The sequence below is a fragment of the Anopheles coustani genome, chromosome X, assembly GCF_943734705.1.
Source record: "Anopheles coustani chromosome X, idAnoCousDA_361_x.2, whole genome shotgun sequence".
Classification (NCBI taxonomy): Eukaryota; Metazoa; Arthropoda; class Insecta; order Diptera; family Culicidae; genus Anopheles; species Anopheles coustani.
This window is the reverse complement of record NC_071290.1, coordinates 381,909-401,777: the sequence shown is the minus strand read 5'-3', so window position 1 is coordinate 401,777 and position 19,869 is coordinate 381,909. Positions and strand designations below refer to the sequence as shown.

Genomic DNA, 19,869 nt, shown 5'->3' with positions numbered 1-19,869 from the left:
CCTGGGAGTGATGCTGGACGACCGGCTTTCCTTCAAGGCACACGTCGAGTATGCCTGTGAGAGGGCAACGCGATCTGCAGCAGCTATCTCGCGCATCATGTTGAACACCGCAGGACCCAGAAGCAGTAAACGCCGCCTTCTAGCGACGGTGGCTACGTCGGCGTTACGGTACGCGGCACCAGTGTGGGCAGACGCCCTGAGCGCCACAACGTACCAGGAGAGGATCGGAAGGGTGCATAGGTTACTTGCTATACGGGTAAGCTGTGCATACCGGACGATATCCTTGGATGCAGTAGCGGTGATCGCAGGGATGGTGCCCACGTGGTTGTTGGTGGAGGAAGACGCGGAGTGCTATCGACGGAAGGCGGCAGGAGGTGGCAGCTCCAGTGCGGTGAGATCAGCGGTTCAGCAGGAGACGATGCGGAAGTGGCAAAGCAGATGGGACAGTTCTGGCAGGGGACGATGGACACACACCCTTATCCCAGACCTCGCGTCGTGGGTAGGGAGAAAACACGGAGAGATTGACTTTTACATCACGCAGTTTCTCTCCGGTCATGGGTGCTTCAAGTCCTACCTGCATCGGTTCAATCATGCCAGCGCCCCGTGGTGTTCCTGGTGCAGCAAGATGGTGGAGGACGCAGAACATGTCCTGTTTGTTTGTCCGCGTTTCCGCGTGGAACGCGTCGAGATGGTGCAGAGCTGCAGAGTGGTGCTGACGGCGAGAAACCTCACGCAAGTGATGTGTGCTTCGGAGGAAAACTGGGTGGCAGTTGGTGCTGGAATGCGGACGATTGCGACGAAGCTGCAGATAAGGTGGAGAGAGGAGCAGAGGCAGGCCCGTGTTGGGCATTGACGACGGATTGGAGCCACTGACCAATCGCTAGCCGTGTGCGGGAGCACAACCCCCCCTGGAAGTAAAGCCTTGCGGCAGTTCCCAGGGGATGTGGTCGAGGAGAGGTTTTAGTGGGTAAAAGCCCCACACTACCCTAGTGTGTGGGGTGTCTTACTGAAGATTTCCTCTTCGCGTAACAAATTAAAAAAAAAAAAAAAAAAAAAAAAAAAAAAACACACATACCAAGAACACCCATTATGGTGACGTGAAAAACCGAACGGGAAACTCGCAACAATACTTTGTTTCCCCACCCTTTCGGACCTCAACGACGCCTTTCGATTGCATGCAGTAGGCATGTAAGGGGATGTAAGTCTACAGCATCATGTATACCAACAACTATTGCTGTAAGCCACAATATAAAACTACGGAGCACTGTGTTGGATACATTTTTCAATTATTTCCAGCTCCAAAGGTACTGGGCGCCTCCATCGTGGCTGTTAACTAAAAATTATTTCATCCACGCACATACTCCTCGGCACCCACATCGGACTGGCGCCATTGTGTCCAGACCGGTGAAACACTCTGACGAACGTTTTGGACCGGCGTAAAGGAAAACTTTAACTGCAGAATGCGACTGCAAAAGTGTCATTAACGCGCACGGAACGCAAATTAAGTGTGGCCAATCTGCGATCCGATCCACCGATGCACCGCGCCCTCGGAAAAGGGAAAAGACGGGGGGAGATGGACCATCGAAGTTGGACGTTACAATTTTCGCCCCATGTGACATTTAAAAAAAAACAGGTGCAGCAGGGTAGGTGGTGCGGGGTGTGCCGCAAATACATTACAGCGATTAACGGTCGCGTTTCCGACGTCGGTGTCGAGAAAGGGAAAATTATTGTGCACCTATTTGAGTGGTACGTGATGGCCTCGGGTTGGTGTTGATTGATGTTAACTTGTCAGAGGAGGGACGACACAGGCCGCGATGAGTGAAGGAGGTGGAGGAGGAAATAAATAAAGCTGCGAGGGCCATTTGTGTGGACGTGTTTTTCTCGGGAAGTTGACGCGAGCTTCGGCCTTCGGTTCGTCCATTTCCGGAAACGATGAAGATGAAGAATGAAAAAGGGAAACGCAAAACACAAGCAACGAACCTTCAGGCATGCAACCCCTTTGCCTACGCGGGCAGGGTCATTCAGGCGGGGATGAAAATATTTCGCTATTAAAGTGCATTTCAGCACGCACATCCCGGAGAAGGGAGGGAGGGGGGGGGGAGGAGGGTCGAAACTAAAACAAAAGGCAACCAAAAGGGATCGGTTAGAAATATATAGAGAGAAGCGAACGCGACGTCCATCAACTCGATTGGACGACGACAACACAACGCCCGTGATGGTGGACGAGGCCGTGCAATTTAAACCGAGAAAAGAGCAAACAGATGCCAGTGGGCAAAATTAATACCGTCCTTCGGGGTTGCACATTTTTTCAACTTCCCCGTCACTCCAAGGCCTTTCGGTGACGTCAACGCGTGACGAAGCTTAATCACACGTAGTGCCTCTTAATTTCCCACGCACAAAGAGTGTTTTGGTTATGAGAACGTAGGACGGTTTGAAAAAATGGGGCGAAGATCGGCAAGAAGCAGCTTAACGCTAACCCTTTATTGGGCGCGTTAACAGGTTTCCAAATTTCGATCCTTCCTGCTCGAGCTTTCCGAGTTCGAAAGAAAAACTGCGTACGAGAAGGTCAGCATGCAAGTACATGGTGCTATAACATACGAACCACTAAACCTAGGGTAAAAATAAACTTAACGTTTCTTAACCAAGACTGATTAAGTTGATTTAAAAAAATGAAACTTTGGTTCGCAGGGCATTTCCTCCCTTCGATAGAGCCTTATCCCGGGCTTTGTCGGTTGTTATTAACAAAGTTTGTGCGGGTTGTTGGATAACTATTCTCAGGTAAGTTGTGGTATTGCGCGTCGATATAACTAATATAGTAACTGCACTGTACATTACATAAAAGCACCCACTTTAGGAATCTCAGTTGAATGGTTTGTATACTTATATATTTTTTTCAGGCGATCGAACTGACTATGTGATTGAAAGATGTTTGCAAGTAAGCACCGGAATATGGATGAAAAAGGTAACAAATCATTGCCACAAAAGATTAGATTGGAAAAGCAAGGATAGAAGAGTGGTGTGGTAAGAGAGGACGGATACCTACCCTCCGAGGGCATCAGCCCAGGTCAACGAAAGCGAGGAAAGATGATTCCATCGAACGAATGTCCTTTCGAGGTGAACCAAACCGTGAAATGAGCTGTTCCAAGTGGGAAAGCAGAACGGGGGCAAGTGTCAGGGCGGAAGGAGAGGAGACAATCCCGTTTTCCCAGATGTGTTTCCCGGGCGGCATGTGAACGAACGATTCGCCTCCCACCGCACTCCTCCAGGGAGTACGGGATAATAATGGAAAATAAACATAACCTAACATAACCTCATTCCGGGCAAGCGACCGGAATTCCGTTCCTGTGTTATGCACGTTAACATCAGTCAATATTGGCTGGTGGTGGTAGTGGTGGTCAACGTCTTGCCACCTCGTCACCCCACCTCCGCCTCCCCCACTCTCGTGTGTGTGTTTGTGTGTGTTTTTTCTCCCTTCTATAGCCACCCGAAACCCCTAACGACGCCACATTCTGCCAACCATTTTCCCATTGAAGTGACATGGCCAGGACCGGGTTTTTCCTCCATTTTTCCCCTCTAGCAAGGGGCAAAAGCAAACATACACACACACTCACCAGTCCACCACATGCTCACGATGCGAGTGTGGCTCGCAGGCGGAGAAAATCCGATCCTTGTTCATTTTAGTTCGATGTTGGTTTTGTGTTTGTTTAATGTTATCGTGTGTTGTTGTTTTTGTATTTCCTGCTCCATTGTTTCGATCTCTTCGATGGGTTTGGCTTTGCTCTTTTCGTGGTTCAAGTCCATGGTTGCAGCAGGGTTGCTGCCGTCGGTAGTTTTTACCGGTTTTTGCCACTGTTTGCTTTTCGCCGGCTGTTTATTGCTGTTTTATTTTTAACGCTACTCCTTCCCCAAACAAACACGCACGCAGTTCGAGGACGAGGCCGAGAACCGGTCAGCTGCCAACGACCACGGTGACATCGATTTGCAAACAAATCATCCCGGGGACGCAGGCAGGGTGCAACAGTCAAGCAAAACAAAGAAAAAGGAAGCTCCGAGCTTGTTTGGATTTGCTGCCACATTTATTGGTCTCTGACGAGAGGAGAATAATATCCTGCCCGCGGAACGAGGGGAGAAAGTGTGTGAGGGAGGGAGAGATGGAAAGAAGGAAAGCGCAAATCGACCACCAAACTGCCGCCGGAAATGTCAATCGAGCACGGACACGGCCGAGAAGTCGCACCGATTGGTCGACTTTTCCACCGTGCGAGCGGACATGACATCCGGTAAACGGTCTTGATCTCGATAGCCACATGGTGTGTAAACAACGCTAGGGTATTAGGGCGCTGGTTTTCTTTGCAGAGGACAGTTACTTCGCTAGCAAAACGCTGGCTTGGAGCTCGATGATGCTCTTATCGGAAACTCGTTGTTTACGGGAACGGAAATTTGGGGAAGTGACTTCTTCGTAACATTCAACTGAGCCTAGAGGTAGGCAATCGGCACAACATATAACTCAACTTGAAATCTCATCAGTAAGCTTCGAATACTCTTGACTACACTGAACTTGTGTACTTGACATTCCAATTGCATATGCAACACATCATGCAATGAAAATGTGTCCTGCAAATCCGTTCGTTTAAATCGATTTGAATCTCAAGTATTCGGAAACTTTGTCTGCGATAATGCATTCAGATTGCTTAAGTCATTTGGGGCAAATCAAAATTATAACGTTTGTGCCCAACCAGGCGCCTCCATCATGGAACTGGCTATCAAATGAATGAAATCATGGTACTGGCTATCAAATAGAACTTCTATCAAATTTCTTTGTTTTGCAATTTCCGAAGAACTCTTACCAATGCTTGCAAGTATAGTAATATTTTCAATCATTCATTTGTTAAGCCCGATTATTGTTTATCAACTACCAGGCGCCTCCATTACAATCTTTGCAACAAATCGAAAGAGTAAATCGGATTACCGCGTGATCTTTCATAGCTTACTACATTTTCTTGGATAGCGAAGTGAAACATAAGCAGGAAAGAACAGCAAGGGAAAGATTAAGTAGAATTTTTGTCTATATCATTCCAGTGACACTAAAGTTCAAATCTAACGCAACAGTAATTAGTTCAGAACCAAAAACCAGAAAGTCATGGCCGGGATGGACAACAATTTGGAAAGTAGGCTATACTTCTTATTGGCGGGATTGCTGCGTTTGATGAAACTTTGGAATGCCGACCCGTGACCAGCAAGCCGACAGTAGGAAAGCCGCTCTGGAAAACGGGGCCAACGCCAACCAGTTGCTGCAAACCTACCCCCCTCATCGAAAGGGGCAGCGAGGTGCGTGGGCCTCTTGTCACGTTGGGTCATACTATCCCGCACCCACCCGCAAACCGCTTGGAAAGCAGGGACTAAAAAGGCAACCGAATGAATGTGAAAGCAAAAAAAGGTTGAGAGAATGCAGAAGGGAAGATTAAATTCCACAACGGAAAATGGCTCCAGAAAGCGTCACAGCAGCCCTCATCAAGAAGCACTGCACGGTCTGGTATGGCAAACGGAAAAACACAACCCTTCTCCACGCTCCTTTCTCCCTTTTGGTTCTCCGTAGGTCAAATCAACTCTTATTCCAAAAATTTCTGGTTTTCTCACAAACATGGACCGCTTCGGCATGAGTTTTTGTCCACTCCACCCACCCTCACGCTATTGCTTCTTCCTCTTCTTTTTTTTTCTCCCTCTCTCCCTCACTCTCTTGCTCTGCATCAGCCATCGACAGGGCGAATATGGCGCGGTCGAAAGTCGGCCAAATTATAAAGGATAAAGGCAGCAGTGTGCTGCCACTAGCAGATGATAACAACAATGGATCCCGAATAAGCGAGACTCAGCCCAAGAAAGAAGAAGAAGAAGAAGCAGGGGGAAACGGAACAGGAAGAGTGTCCCTCTCGGACCGCTCCAGGAACTTATTTCAGAACTTTTAACCTTTCGACCGATCCATATCGGTTTGTCTTGTTGTTTTTTCGTATTTTCTCTTTCGTGTTGCTCCCGGTTTATCTTATTTTGTTTCATTTTTTTAAACCCACACATTGACAACCACCACGGGTCTATTTTCCAACCCCCTTTATTGTTTCCCCCAACCCGGTGTTTGCTGGGGGAAAATTCGTTCAGAATCGGGGAAGCAGAACCAATCCGTTTGCTCAGACGCTCGGAAGTGGACGCGGGCTGCAGACGGAGGTGTGGAAAACAATTGGATTGATTTTTTTTATCCCTTTTTTGTTGTCATTGGTGAATGTTTTTCACATTTTTCCGCCCATCATGCACCTCCTCCGCGTGGCTGATTACGACGGTCAGTCAGGCGCTTTCCGGGGAGGGCACTTGCAAATTAATTACTTATCTTGGCGTTAAGAAGCGGAAAGAAAGCACGTCAAAAATAGAAAATGTTTCCGACGAGGCAACAAAAACTGTTCATCTCCAGTTGACTGCTTTTTCGCTACCCATAAATCCTTCGTTTCAACTGTGACTTCAATAACAAGGGCAACGCTGTATAACGTGCCTGCTGCACAATTTACCTTCAATGCAATCGAGTCGCTAGCGACTATCTTGCGCAATAAGGATCATTTTATACACCATACATATTGCAATTTGTTTCATCGCTTCGCCAGCCAGGACAGGGTGGATGATAAAACCTCCTCGCCCACACACACAAGCCATATCAAAACTTACTTTTTACGAAAACGCTCTCTTCTGCGATGTTTTTCTTTAGTATTTTTCTCCCTGTTTCGATTCAGTCAAGAATGGTATTAGCCGCTTTGGCGCTACGCGGATCGTTTTTTATGAATTTCTGCCAGCTGCCGGAGATTGTGATCCGTTGGAATCAACCATCCAACCCGGGAGTGTTTGGCAGACTTGCTAGCTACAGAGTAATTTATTTTTGATGTCTTCGTCCCCTTCTGAAAGTCTTTCAGTCCACTCCGGGAGATGAAATCATGCCGGTCGAGGGAGCAGAGGAAATCGTACTGAACGATCAATTCAACGGTGGTCCCTGCCGCTTATCCACGGTGACCATGTGCCCGGATGTTTTATTGCACCGGACAGCAGCACCGCACGGGCTTTCTACCGCTATTGGTCCCCGTTACTTTCGATTTATGGATCGTGTTTTGGTCCAGAGCTGGCTCTTTTGACGAGAAGCAGATGGCAGGTGAGCAATACTGCATAATAAATGTGCCTTTCCCGGGGTTCGATTGCGAGCTTGAGCAGAACACAGTTTAGGGGATGACGAAACTCAGTCAAACGATGGCGCTATTTTTATGGGAGATTTTGTTTTGTCAGAAGCGAACAGACCACCATCGGATTCGGAAAGGCGCGGTATGAAGAAACCTGGGGAAGCCATGCCCTCGGGCTTGAGAGCCGTTTCAGGAAGTGGCCAACTTTCGAAACAACGAGACCAATTTCCCCCGAGTTGTCACAGAAAGCATCAGTCCCGACTCGCCTAGAAAGTGCTTCGCTTTCGTTGCTGGAAAAGGAATACGAAAGGATGCTGGAAGAAACGCAGCAGTTTGTCCACAGAACGGAACTACCGGCGGGAAAACTCACCGTCGCGTTTGCTGGTAGAAAACAAAGGCTTGTGCTTGCAAGCAGAGCCAGCGATTGCCCGTAAATTGTGTCAGAATGAAGCCTGCATGGGAGACGTAATATGGTGAACCGTTCCACATGGCAAGTCTAGCCACATTTCCCTTAGGATAAAAAGGAAGGAAAAACTCTCAAACTCTCAATCGCCAAAAAATAAAAAAAAGGCGAAAACCTGCTACCCTTTCAGATGCCAATCATTTGCACTATGACGGATTTATTTTGTTGAAACTTTGTTGCTTGCAGGCTCGATTTTCCCTGTTGTAGGTGTTACATGTTTGCTTTCGACCTGCCGCGAGTAGCTGGATCATTTTCCCGGTGCTACTTTGTTTCTCGTAGCTAGAGCTAACGCTTCTGATGTGAATGTTTTTGTTTCTCAGCTCCTAACACAACGCCCGAACTCACGAGACAAGCAATTCTGTTTTGCGAACGAAAGGTGCCAACCCCTAATGGAAGGTTGGCGACGCTTTTGAAACATTCCGGAATGAATGGGACCTTTCGGTCCCCCATTGTTTTCCCCGGTTTTCACGGCCAGGCTACGCAAAGCGGAAAGTTGGCCAGCCTGACCCGAATTTCCCGAAAAAGGGACCGAATTTAACGCCCGCGAACAAATCTCCTCAGATGTGGTGGAAAATGGGGAAGAAAAATGAAAAAAATCACCCTCATCATCCCCTTCCGCTCGTGCCATATTACAAGTGGTGCGTGAAAATACACTTGCCATCCCATTCGTATGCTAGCGAGGTGGAAAATCATAGCCCGGGTTGTAAAAAAGAAATAGCCAGCAGCGAGCAGAGCTATGCAGTGATGGGAAAACCCTTGGAAAACTGCTCGCAGCCGACGGTGCAGCAATACTAGCACGCGAGCACTGGACTACGCTGCGAACAAGCGCGCGATTGTTCTAAAACTCCGAACTGGCACGGCTTTCCCGAGCAAGGTTTTCGGGTTTCGTACGCGCGGAGATGCACACTATGAAAAGCTCCAAGCTGAAGGAAAATCCCAATTGAGCTTCGTGTGCCTCAATCAATGGGAGAGCCGATTTCCACGAGAGTTTCAAGAGTCCCTTGGTTCACAATGAATTTTCCTTTATTAAGAGAAACATAGTGGAGAAAGAAGTTTAATCTAAGGGAGAGAGAGAGAGAGAAAGAGGCCAAATAAGAGAGGATTGAGGAGAGATAAAAAGACAATACACTACGAATCAAGGCAGTTCCATTGCACGGAAACGGAACCGAGGGATCTGCAGCAATCATGCACAAGTCAAAGCTAACTGTCACTGTCGTGGCGGAGTTTTTAAATTGAATTAATCAAAAAATTTATAGAAGCCGCTCCTGTGAAACTAAAAATGAGCTGTACTTAGAGTTCCGATTCTTCATCTCCCCTACTGACGGTTGTTTCAGTTTTCTAGAGCCTTCAAGGGTTGATTGAAAAAGCATGAATTGTGGCCCTAGCAACGAAGCGAACTCTAAGACGTTTAGGCTGAGTTTTGGCCTCAAAAACGAATACTCTAAGCAAGGTCTCTGGTGCAAGTTAATCGTCCGTCGGATTTTTGACTTGATTGACTGTGCCTTTAGTTGTCGAAAGTACTTGCCGGTTGATGTAACTTCGCTTTGTCGAAAAGCAGTTCCTCTTCCAAGGAGCGCGAACGCTACGCTTTCCCAATCGATGGACCCCTCGAGCGAAAAGCTGACAATCTCTCCGCTCTCGTCCTAGCGCTGCTCGGCTCTTCGTAGCCACATTCGGATGGGCACGAACTGGCCCGTGCCAGCCCTTAAAGCAATTCACTTTTCCCAGCGGTAACCAGTCACTGTCGCGATTGCAAACAACACGGAAGCGAGCACGGAAAGCGGAGCAACCAAGAGTTGTCGGGCACAGACCGCACAGGAAAAAGGAGACGGGGAGACTTCTGGTGCCTCCGGCCGTGGTGGTGGCGGTGGTGGTGGTGGTAGTGGTGGTGGTTCTGGTGTTGGTAGCACCTCTCAGCAGCAACAGCAAGGCAGGCAGTTCTTCGGTGGCTTCGGTAGCATCGTACGTCGTGTTTCCGCTTGGTTCTTTTGATTTCTTACGAGGCGTTCTGTAGGCTCTCAGTGGGTTGTGGAACAGCAGGGGGGAGCGCACGGGCGCGTGTGTAGATGGTGCGCGGTTACACTGATATCACTCCCCCTTTCTTACCTCCCATCCCTCTGCCAACGGACTTCCGTTATTCCATTCTCGTTGGAAGTACTCCGCGCGCATCCCGAAGCCTCCCACCGATTGGGTCTGGTGAACCATTAGAACACTTCGCAGCGTGCCGCCAGCAACCTCCGTGGTATCGGGATCACACACGCACAATGTTGTTATTGGGGCCGTATTATTACTACCCCCCATTCTCAGCCCACATGCCTCCTGGGAGGGGTTTAAAACGGATGCTGAATGAGTGGTTCGTGTGTTGGCTGTCTGAAATGAACTCACTTGCTTTCTTGTAATCTCGGTGTGTATTGGATGGAGGGGAAGATAGAGGTGGGAGGTTTTCAGAAAACGGCAGGGGGTAAGAGGAGAAAAAGAAATTGATGTAATGTTGGTGGACGGAAGGGCAGAGCAAAAATAACGACAATCACCACGCCGTTTGAGTGTAGTAATCGTAGGGTGGGCCAGCGGTTTTAACAAAGGACGAACATCGCAAGTTGTGCGAACTTCAGCCAAAGCACCGGAAGGAATCAAGAGAAGATGGTAGCCAGAGAATGGGGACGGGGGTAGAGATAAAAAGCGCGACCTATTCGAAGGCATTTCATTGGAAGTCCGCGGGAAACACAAGCCTCTAGAGGGCGAGCATGTTTCGGGAAAACGGCACCAAAAGGGAAACAAGTTAGAGCTCAGTTTGTTTTACGAAAGCGTAACTGACACCGTCCCATTAAGACGTAACAGTTAACAATGCGGCCATGGCATGTGATTTTCCGTTTGCTACTGCATTCGGTCCCTTCTTTCTCGGTAGGTAGCATTAGTGCAAGAATGCAGAACAATGTGCAGGAAAAGAAGGAACGAACGGGCGTTTTTAACACGAGGACACGAGGTTTTTAAACATGAGTGATTGATGTTAGAATAATTGTAGAAATATTAGAAGACTGGTTCCTATTTCTTGTGATCACTAGAGTTTTCTAATGGGATGTAACAAAGACAGCTTGCGGTGACAAGAACGATTGATTACCAGCGTGACAAAATGTGAGTCCCTCGAGAAAAAGAGAACTTACAAAATATAGAAAAAGGTTCCAATTGCATCGAACGTCATTTCAAACGGTGGAAGAGAACCCAACTAGTTGTACTTCTACCTCGCGACCTACCACTCCTTCTTCGCGCAAGTTAAACAACAATCAACGAAACTTCCAGCTGATCTAAACTCTTCGGGGACTCAGCAGTCTGGGTCTGTGATTCGTATTACTTCGATCAAACAGAACCCAACTAACAGCAATCAATGATCCACTCCCGTCGTAACCGTATGTAACCGATACGTACAACAGCCTCGAAGTAAGTGCAGAGTAAGGCCCAGCAAGCGATTGCATTAGTCTTTTACGGACATACAGGCAAGACAGCTGGCTCACACGGTGCCCCGATGTGTGTGTTTCGATGCATGCGTGCCTTGGTGTCGCGAACGTTGTCCCGAATCGATAGGCAAATCCGCGGTAACCACATTTCCAGCAGACCAACAGCTCCTAAGAACTGTATGTGCCCGGTTACGTAGCAAGCAACGAGCAACGAGTGTTTTGTAGCTAAAGTTGGACCTGGACATACAACAAACATAACGTGCCAACGAAACTCTCACGACCACACATCACCTCTACCTTTTGCAGGATAGCGTTAGTGGAGCCAATCAACTCGGAAGCTCGTCGTCGTCTTGCCCCCTTTCTTTCAGCGGCCAGTTGCGATGGTGATTGAAGTTCCCGAAAGTAGAGTGCAAAGTGCAGCGTTAGAGGCAAACACCCAACGAACCCTGAACGCTTGAGGTGGTATCGACTGCGATACGCTAGTGTGGCTACAGGCCAAACGTTTTGCAAACGTCCGGTAGATGCTGGCGCCTCGCATCAGCCCGTACAAGTGCCAGAATCATCGCGTACGGCAGCAAGCAAACCGGCGGTGCGGATAGATGACCGTCGGCATTGCGGGAGTTTAAGACAAACAACCACCGTCGCAGTAGATTAAAGCGCCCTACCGTGGGCCGACTGGAGTCGACGCCAAGTGCTAAATTTATTAGGGAAATAGTAAACAGCCACCTTGAGTCAAGATGGTAAGTATAGTGGAAATACGTTCCGCGTGTCGGCGTTTTCCTAAAGTAATGCCGTCAATTTGATCGAATGACTCTACACTGCGTTATGCAAATCGATCGTGTCTGTCAACTAGCGTCGGACACTGTCCTTCACTCGATTTACTGATGCAGCACCACGGCGGAACGCTGCCCTGCGATGTGTTCTGACTCCTGAATCGACACTACCTTACGCATTCTCTTTCTCTCTTCCCTCTCGCTCTCTCTCTCTTTCACACACACACACTCTTTCTCTCGTTTATATCACGTTTGCTTTATGCTTTTCGTCTCCATCCTGATCGTGTGACCCGCGCAACGTCTGCAAAACATCCCGCTACCGAACGGCACTAGTACGGATTCGTCAACTACGCGCTCGAGCTACTAGTTTTAAAAAACTTCGGCCTAACGATATGGGAACAAATAAAGTAAGTTGTGCGTCGCCAGCACCCCCTCCAACCAAGCACTCGTTGGTGGGAGGGGGGGGAGGGGGGAATGATTGATGAGAGGTACCGAATGTATGAATTCCGGTGTGTGCAATTTAGGGAAATGGTAAATCCGACTTTGTCGTCAGTTGTTTGCATTTTGTTCTAACTCCGAACAGTGTCCTTCTTATAAAAGTGTATGATTTATTTTTAGATTTTGAAATTTTTATTAAAAGAGATTATTTCCGGCATGAAAAGTGGCGTTTATGCAGTCGCAATATGTGACTGGAGGACGTGCATTTACAAATATTAAAACAATGGAGTGCTTGAACACTTCGTTTAAAAACGATCGCTTTTAGAATCGGAAGCCAAAATAAACAGAAGACACAAACACATCCAATGAGATGTTACCTTCAGGTTCTATGTAAGTCGAATACTGAAGACAATTGTGTATAAAATAGGCCATAGGGCACCGGTGCTGCAATGACATACAGAAAACTCTGCAGCGAAAAAAAGGAAAAACGACCGCAAAGGTCCCCTTTTCTCGGAGCCGGAACGTTATAGCCAAATGGTTGCCAATATGACCCTGGCGCCACATTAAAATGATACCTTCTAGTCCCTCGTTGCCACCGACGGCATCCGCACGAAGGTGTGCGACATTTTGGCAGCGCACCAAATTGCTGCTGCATTGGAGTAACTGCACTGTGTTGCGTCATCCAGAGGAAAAATGCACCAAAACAAACTTCGTAAGACCCCGTGGGGTTTGCTTGCAACCAAGGTCATGCTGAAATGTAATTAATGTTTTTTATTTATTATGATATTACGGACGTTGCCGTATTGTTAAAGCCAACAAGCTCTAACTGACGAATTTGTTGTTAGGGCATTTCCTCCCTACAATTAGGCCTTATCCCGGGCTTTCTCGGTTGTGTAATTAATATTATCAAGGAACAATTTAAAACGACCATGAAGTCGTTGCTGTTGCTTTAAACATTATTTAAAACATTCCGGCATGCTCTTTAAATACGGCATATGCCAGTGAGCTTCCGCTTGCCGCAGTAGAGCCCCATTTGTCAAAAGAACTAAACAGAGACAGGAGATCAACGAATAAGTAGATCATTAAACAACCAATAGAGCACGATTGTTGGCGTCAAACTCGTCCCGGAAACGTAGACTCATCCCTACCGCCGGGATGCACAACGAGACCGGTTTTCCCCCGGTTGTGTTGACAATCAATCCCAATTGCTGCATCTTTCACTTACCATTTATTCATTTCCGGGACTGGATGACTGGGCGCCTCCACCTCCGCACGCGAAATGACAGGAGTGGAAAAATCTGCTTCCACCGACGTCTAGGATCGGCTTACATTCCACGAGGGTAAATGGGGCACACACACACACACACACACACGTACACACACATAAACACTCACTATGACACATATAAGGCAGACGTGAATTACGGCACACCGTTATGCAACATCGCCTGCATTGAGGTACTTTTAATTAAACGTTGACCGTCGGCTCTCGAACGATGGTGAAAATATTGTTTTAAACCAAATTAAACGTTACACAACTGGTACAACTAGGGGGTGATCAATAAATAAACTTGCGTATTGTAACACATTGTCATAGGATGGGGTTGCAAACCGAAAGGAATCGTTTTATAAACACCTCCCAAACGCTGATTAAATAATAGTTAGCGCATATTAAATGCACTTTCAAAAGATGACAAAATCGTTGACTTTATGGCTCGTGCGAAAGTTTCTTGTTTGAGCACAAAAATAGATTCATTCACATTCCCTTAGGATGTTAGAGAATTCATTTGAAAGGAAGATACAACTACTCGATTTTGTTGACGTTCACAGGAAAAAAGCACAGGTAAACATGGAGGGGCAGTTCCTGGTAAGACAGATCTACGAAGACGACATCACGTACAACCTGATAGAGGCTGCCGTAGACATTCTGAGTAAGTGTTGGCCAAAGTTTCTGGAAGGACATTGGGTTAAGCATCTCTTATCTGCATTGATTTTACGGTCGTACGGGTAGACATTCCCGCCGGCGACATCCTCGAGCTGTTCGGCAAGACGTTCTTCGAGTTCTGCCAGGACTCGGGCTACGACAAGATCCTGCAGGTGCTCGGTGCGACGCCGCGTGACTTCCTCCAGAACCTGGATGCGCTGCACGACCACCTGGGCACGCTGTACCCGGGTATGCGGGCACCGTCGTTCCGCTGCACGGAGACGAACGGCCAGCTCGTGCTGCACTACTACTCGGAGCGACCGGGTCTGGAGCACATCGTGATCGGGATCGTGAAGGCAGTCGCGTCGAAGCTGCACGGCGTCGACGTGGAGATCAAGATTATCCGCCGCAAGGGCGACCCAATCGAGCCGGCAGCTCCAGCCGGTGCCCCGCAGGTGGCGGAGGCCAAGGTCGCTCAGAGCCAGCAACCCTCCGCCAGGCTGCCGTACCCGGTGCAGGCCGCCAAGACAGTTCCTATAACGTCCCACGATCCGGTTGGCGTGCCCGAGCTGGCCAACCTAGGTCTGTGCAAGCGCATTCTGGCCTCCAAAACGTACGGTGAATCCTTTTTTTCGCATAGACTAACTAGTAGGTTTCACGATGGTCCCCGCCGCTAGCGCCTTGCGCGAAACATCCCCAGAGCCCGTCCCGTACTAACGCGTAGCACGTTGTTCTGTATTTTTCCGGATCATCATCAACCCCTCGCCACTCATTCGCTCCCTGTTCCGCTAGATCTAGCCACCTCCAAGAGCTCGACCGCGCTCAAGCAACCGCCTACCGACAGCTCGTCCTCGCCCTCATCGTCGGCAGCTAGTCATGGCAATAAAATTAGTATAAGCAGTAGTCAAAACGGAAGCAATAGCATACCGCTCTACGGCGAAGTGAGTGCGACTAGTAAAGACACCAACACCAATTGTGATAGCAGCCCCGGGCAGCATCAGCAGCAGGACCAGCAGCCGACGGCGACGGCGGGACCCACGGTGGAGCGTTCGGACCACTTCCAGTTTCTCATCACGGAGATATCCGGGCCCAAAACGCCGACACGGCGCTCCGACGACAAGGACCAGCAGGCAGTCTACCAGCTGGTTGCTAAAGGTATGTCCTGCTCCGGACTATTGACTCTATAAAGCCCCTTATGTCTACGGCATTCCTTCACTCGCCTTCCAGAACCAATGATCTCGCCTACGACGTTTTGTAAGATTTTCCCATTTCACTTGATGTTCAACCGGAGCATGCACATCGTGCAAGCTGGCCGATCGGTCTCCAGAGTTGTTCCCCGGTAGGTTACACCAACCAAACAAACCGAAATGTCAAACTAATCGCCGTAACGCGATCTCGCTTGCAGGATCTACGAGAAAAACTGTCCCCTATTGGCCTTATTCGAAGCGGTACGGCCGCATCTGCAGCTGAGTTTCGAAAACATTCTGGCCCACATCAACACAATCTACGTGCTGAAGACGAAGGCGGGTGTGATGTCCAAAAGTGAGAGGTATCTAAGACTGAAGGTAGGTGAGATGGTTTTATCAGCGAGGGAGGTGTGGTTCGTTCGGTGTTGCAAGGGGAACTTATCACGATTCACTCTGTTTTCTCACGACAGGGACAAATGATGTACATTCCAGGGTCGGATCTGATTTTATTCCAGTGCTATCCTAGCGTGATGAACCTAGACGATCTAACCAAGTAAGTGTGTCCGGAAACCGACGGTTGTTTGCCCCTTTTTTTCATTATGCGACCCTTCCCCATGACAAACAGGAAAGGGCTACACATCTCCGACATCCCGCTGCACGATGCGTCGCGCGATCTGGTGCTGTTGAGCGAAAAATTCGAAGCCGAATACAAGCTTACCACTAACCTGGAGATACTGACGGACCGGCTGCAGCAGACCTACCGGGACCTGGAGAGCGAGAAGCAAAAGACGGACCGGCTGCTGTACTCCGTCCTGCCAAAGACGGTGGCAAATGAGCTGCGCCACCAGCGCCCGGTAGCGCCGAAGCGCTACGACTCGGTGACGCTGATGTTCTCCGGCATTGTCGGGTTCGGGCAGTACTGCGCGGCAAACACCGACGCCGAGGGTGCGATGAAGATCGTCAAGATGCTGAACGAGCTGTACACCATCTTCGACGAGCTGACCGACTCGAAGAGCAACTCGAACATCTACAAGGTGGAGACGGTCGGCGACAAGTACATGGCCGTCTCGGGGCTTCCAGACGAGTGCGAGAACCACGCCAAGTGCATTGCCCGGCTCGCGCTCGACATGCTGGACATGGCGAAGAACGTCAAGATGGGCACCGAAGCGTTGGTAAGCCACTGGAAAGGTAAAAATTCTCCTTATATCTTCCGTAACCACTTCCTACTCTCTTTCGTAGAAAATTACCATCGGCATACACTCAGGTGAGGTGGTCACCGGGGTTATCGGAAACCGCATGCCACGGTACTGTCTGTTCGGCAACACGGTCAACCTAACTAGCCGTACCGAGACCACGGGAGTCCCGGGCCGGATCAACATCAGCGAAACTACGTACAAGTAAGTATCATAATTATCTACTCAGTCGAGCAAATCTATGTATTTCTGCATTTTGCGTGGTAGTGGCAGTTTCAGTACGCTGCCGGGCAACGCGAAGTTTTCACGTAACACCTCGCGAACCGCACAACGGCAGAGATGACGCAGCGCCGGTATGCCGTACACCTGCTCGATAGGAAGCAGACCGTCGTCCAGCAGGCGTCCGTATTTACCGTGGAACATCTCGCGCCGAATAGCGAACAGGTGCGGTTTGTAGGGTAGCTCGATCATGGTGGATGTGCGCAGCAGCAGCTTCAGGCAGGACACCAACTGGTACGGGTAGCAACCGTTCTCGCTCTCGGCCAGCTTGTCCAGCACAGCCAGCACCGGGCTCGCACCACCGTCGTCCGGGCAGGGATTCGCTCCGTGGCGCAGAAGGATGAGCACGATGTCCGGAGCCGAGGCTTGCAGGGCTACGCGCAGCGGCGAGGCTTTTCCGCAGGATTCAATCGGCACATCAATAAACCTGGAAGGAACACAAAGCATTAGTATCATGGGAGTGAGCTTTTTACCTGGCGCGAACGCACTTCGTTGGACGCAGATGCTGGTAGAGGTAGGAGAAGGTTGGATAGGTCGCACGTGCTTTTGCTGCATGGTGCAGAAAAAACACAACCGCCCTGAGGTTCTCATCCTGATCGTTGAAGTCACTCTTCCAGCCTGCGATGAAGTGCGGTGCATTACAGCCGAAGAGCGCTCCAAGGAATAGACGCTCGAAGGTATTCTCACATCGAAAAATTTCCTCTGAAAATGGAAACATATATAGCGTCCAGCATCAACACAGCAACTCCGTACGATAACAGCATACCTAGCAGCTTGCACACAACTTCCGAATCCTCCAGCCCCCAGTCCCAGGCAACTCGGAGTGCTATGTACAGCACGTTGTGATATTTGCCCATCAGGCAAACCTCATAGTTGTCCCCCTTCATCCGGTTGTGATAGTCGATGGCGGACGTCACCGCCAGCCCGACGGCCAGCTGCGTTGACGCAGTCTGGCGCCCTTGGATGCAACCGGAGATAACCGAGTTCAGGTGGCTTATTATGTCACGTCTACCTGAGCGCGACATCAGCCCACTGCGCGCCATATTCTCGAAGCACTCGTCGAAGAACACATCGAACACGTACTCCATCGTGGTCTGCAGTCACCGACAGTATGAGCCCGTACCTTCACCTGGCGACTCAAAACGCTCTCTCAAAACCCCAACACACAATCAATACTCCAGTCAAAGCTGATTGGTACCACCGACTCCCCGGTTCACCTGGGAATAGCTTGAGAACGGTGGAAGAAACATGCGAAGGAAACGATGGAACCACGCAAGCCTGCCATGCCGTGATGCGATGAAGCCGTGCTAAGCAACGCCACGACGCTCCGTTCGTGTTCAGCTAGAACACCTGTCTACCCAGGAAAGTTGTAAGGATTCACTTTCTGCTACACATACGCCTACACAATGCAAGGCACAGCCAGAATATCGAGGATCCCCTGCCACTTCCGTAACCGACGCCATCGATGGACTAAACCCATACCCTGGACAGTGTGTCAGCGTCTTTGTTACGCAATGCCCTATTTGTTATTTTCCTGGGAGTTGATAACTCAAACAACTTTGCAAGAAGGCAGCCTTTTCCGAAAACGTTGCCAGATTTTTCACATGAAAATTTGAATTATATTAATCGCTTCCGCAACTCTGTTCTGTTTCGTTTTACCAGGCTGCTCTGCGATCCGGTGAACCATGACCCATCCTTCAATCTGGAGTATCGTGGACCAGTTGTCATGAAGGGCAAACCGGAGCCAATGGAATGTTGGTTTTTGACCCGCAAAGCAACGCCGGTAGCAAAGTAGTTTACTCGGCAAGAGTCATCCGGTATTGCCGATCGGGAGCAAAGAGAAAAATAAGAGAGCCAATATTGTAAAACATCACTGATAGTAAAACAACCTGATAGCTTTTCCACTGCGCACTACAGTGTTTCTAGATGTCCAGAAGACGATATACAACATACCTGGCGCGGCATCGCCCCTCCTGATTGTAACGATGTGACAAAGTTGTGTAAAACGAAACCAAACTAATTTCGATACTTTAATGTACTAGCGTAGATGTATTTTTTGTACTTCTGCCAAAACGATTGTCCTGATATTACTCATCGGTGGCCGGTAGAAAGCGGTTATTGTTCTACTATACATAGGCACGGGGTCAAAGCGCTCCGTTCCGAGCCGGAAACTTTCTCCAGCGCACCGTTCAGCAGCTCTCGGCACCGGCCTTCCAACTTACAACCATCAATACACATAGACTCATACACACACAAACGCAGACACATACATTAACAAGCGCCATGTTGAGGAAAATATTTATGTTTTGAAACAAAGCAAAAACTGGATCTGAGCAAATATAATTTTCATCTCATATATATTCTTGGATATACTTTTGTAGCCTTTTTAGATAGCTGTACAATGGAAGATATTTATAAAAGAAATGGATATAGTTTGGACGTTAAAAGAGTAGCGTGTAGGTAAACTAGTAGTCTTCTGAAGATTAGTAGATTGACGCAAATAAAAACCCTAGCTAATAGAATGGGCCAACCGTGATAGATGTAACTCTAATTGAACGCAGTACGCCGGCAGTCGAGTCAGCGTAGATACAACTATTGAAAACTCCGGTGTCTAAAAACAGCCTACGCCTACAAGAAAACAATAACACACACTTTCCCACACACACTTTCACACAAAGACACACACACACACACATGGCATCATACATTCACACCTACACTGGGAAAAACATACCACATTAACGAATATAATCAAGCAGGCTAGGGGAGGGAGGAAGGAATATAGTGGTGGATGAATCATGATTAATTGTGAGTGATTCTAACGAAACATGCAAATGATGTTATACAGTGCAACAAATAAAATCTAAATCTAACCTCTCTACAATCTGATGTGCTGTAGCACCGTGTGGTGTAGACTGTGTAAGCGAACACCATTATGTCCTGACGATGAACTTCTAA

General features: G+C 48.7%; 2 protein-coding genes across 2 annotated transcripts; one reads left to right on the top strand and one right to left on the bottom strand.

The window, feature by feature from the left end:
- Nucleotides 1–1,214: 1,214 nt before the first annotated feature.
- Nucleotides 1,215–19,832, top strand: LOC131268747 (guanylate cyclase soluble subunit beta-1). Its single transcript, XM_058271025.1, has 12 exons — nucleotides 1,215–1,236; nucleotides 9,434–9,627; nucleotides 12,224–12,297; nucleotides 14,159–14,259; nucleotides 14,340–14,900; nucleotides 15,045–15,407; nucleotides 15,480–15,591; nucleotides 15,658–15,817; nucleotides 15,910–15,992; nucleotides 16,065–16,611; nucleotides 16,679–16,836; nucleotides 18,574–19,832. The coding sequence occupies exons 1-12, from the start codon at nucleotides 1,215–1,217 to the stop codon at nucleotides 18,704–18,706; spliced, it is 2,508 nt and encodes an 835-aa protein (XP_058127008.1). The 3' UTR covers nucleotides 18,707–19,832.
- On the bottom strand, nucleotides 16,858–17,999 carry LOC131268777 (uncharacterized). The gene is made up of 3 exons (XM_058271052.1): nucleotides 17,678–17,999; nucleotides 17,400–17,613; nucleotides 16,858–17,338 (listed from the first exon to the last, which is right to left on the bottom strand). Exons 1-3 carry the CDS (start codon nucleotides 17,997–17,999, stop codon nucleotides 16,858–16,860), a joined length of 1,017 nt encoding a protein of 338 aa, XP_058127035.1.
- Nucleotides 19,833–19,869: the final 37 nt, after the last annotated feature.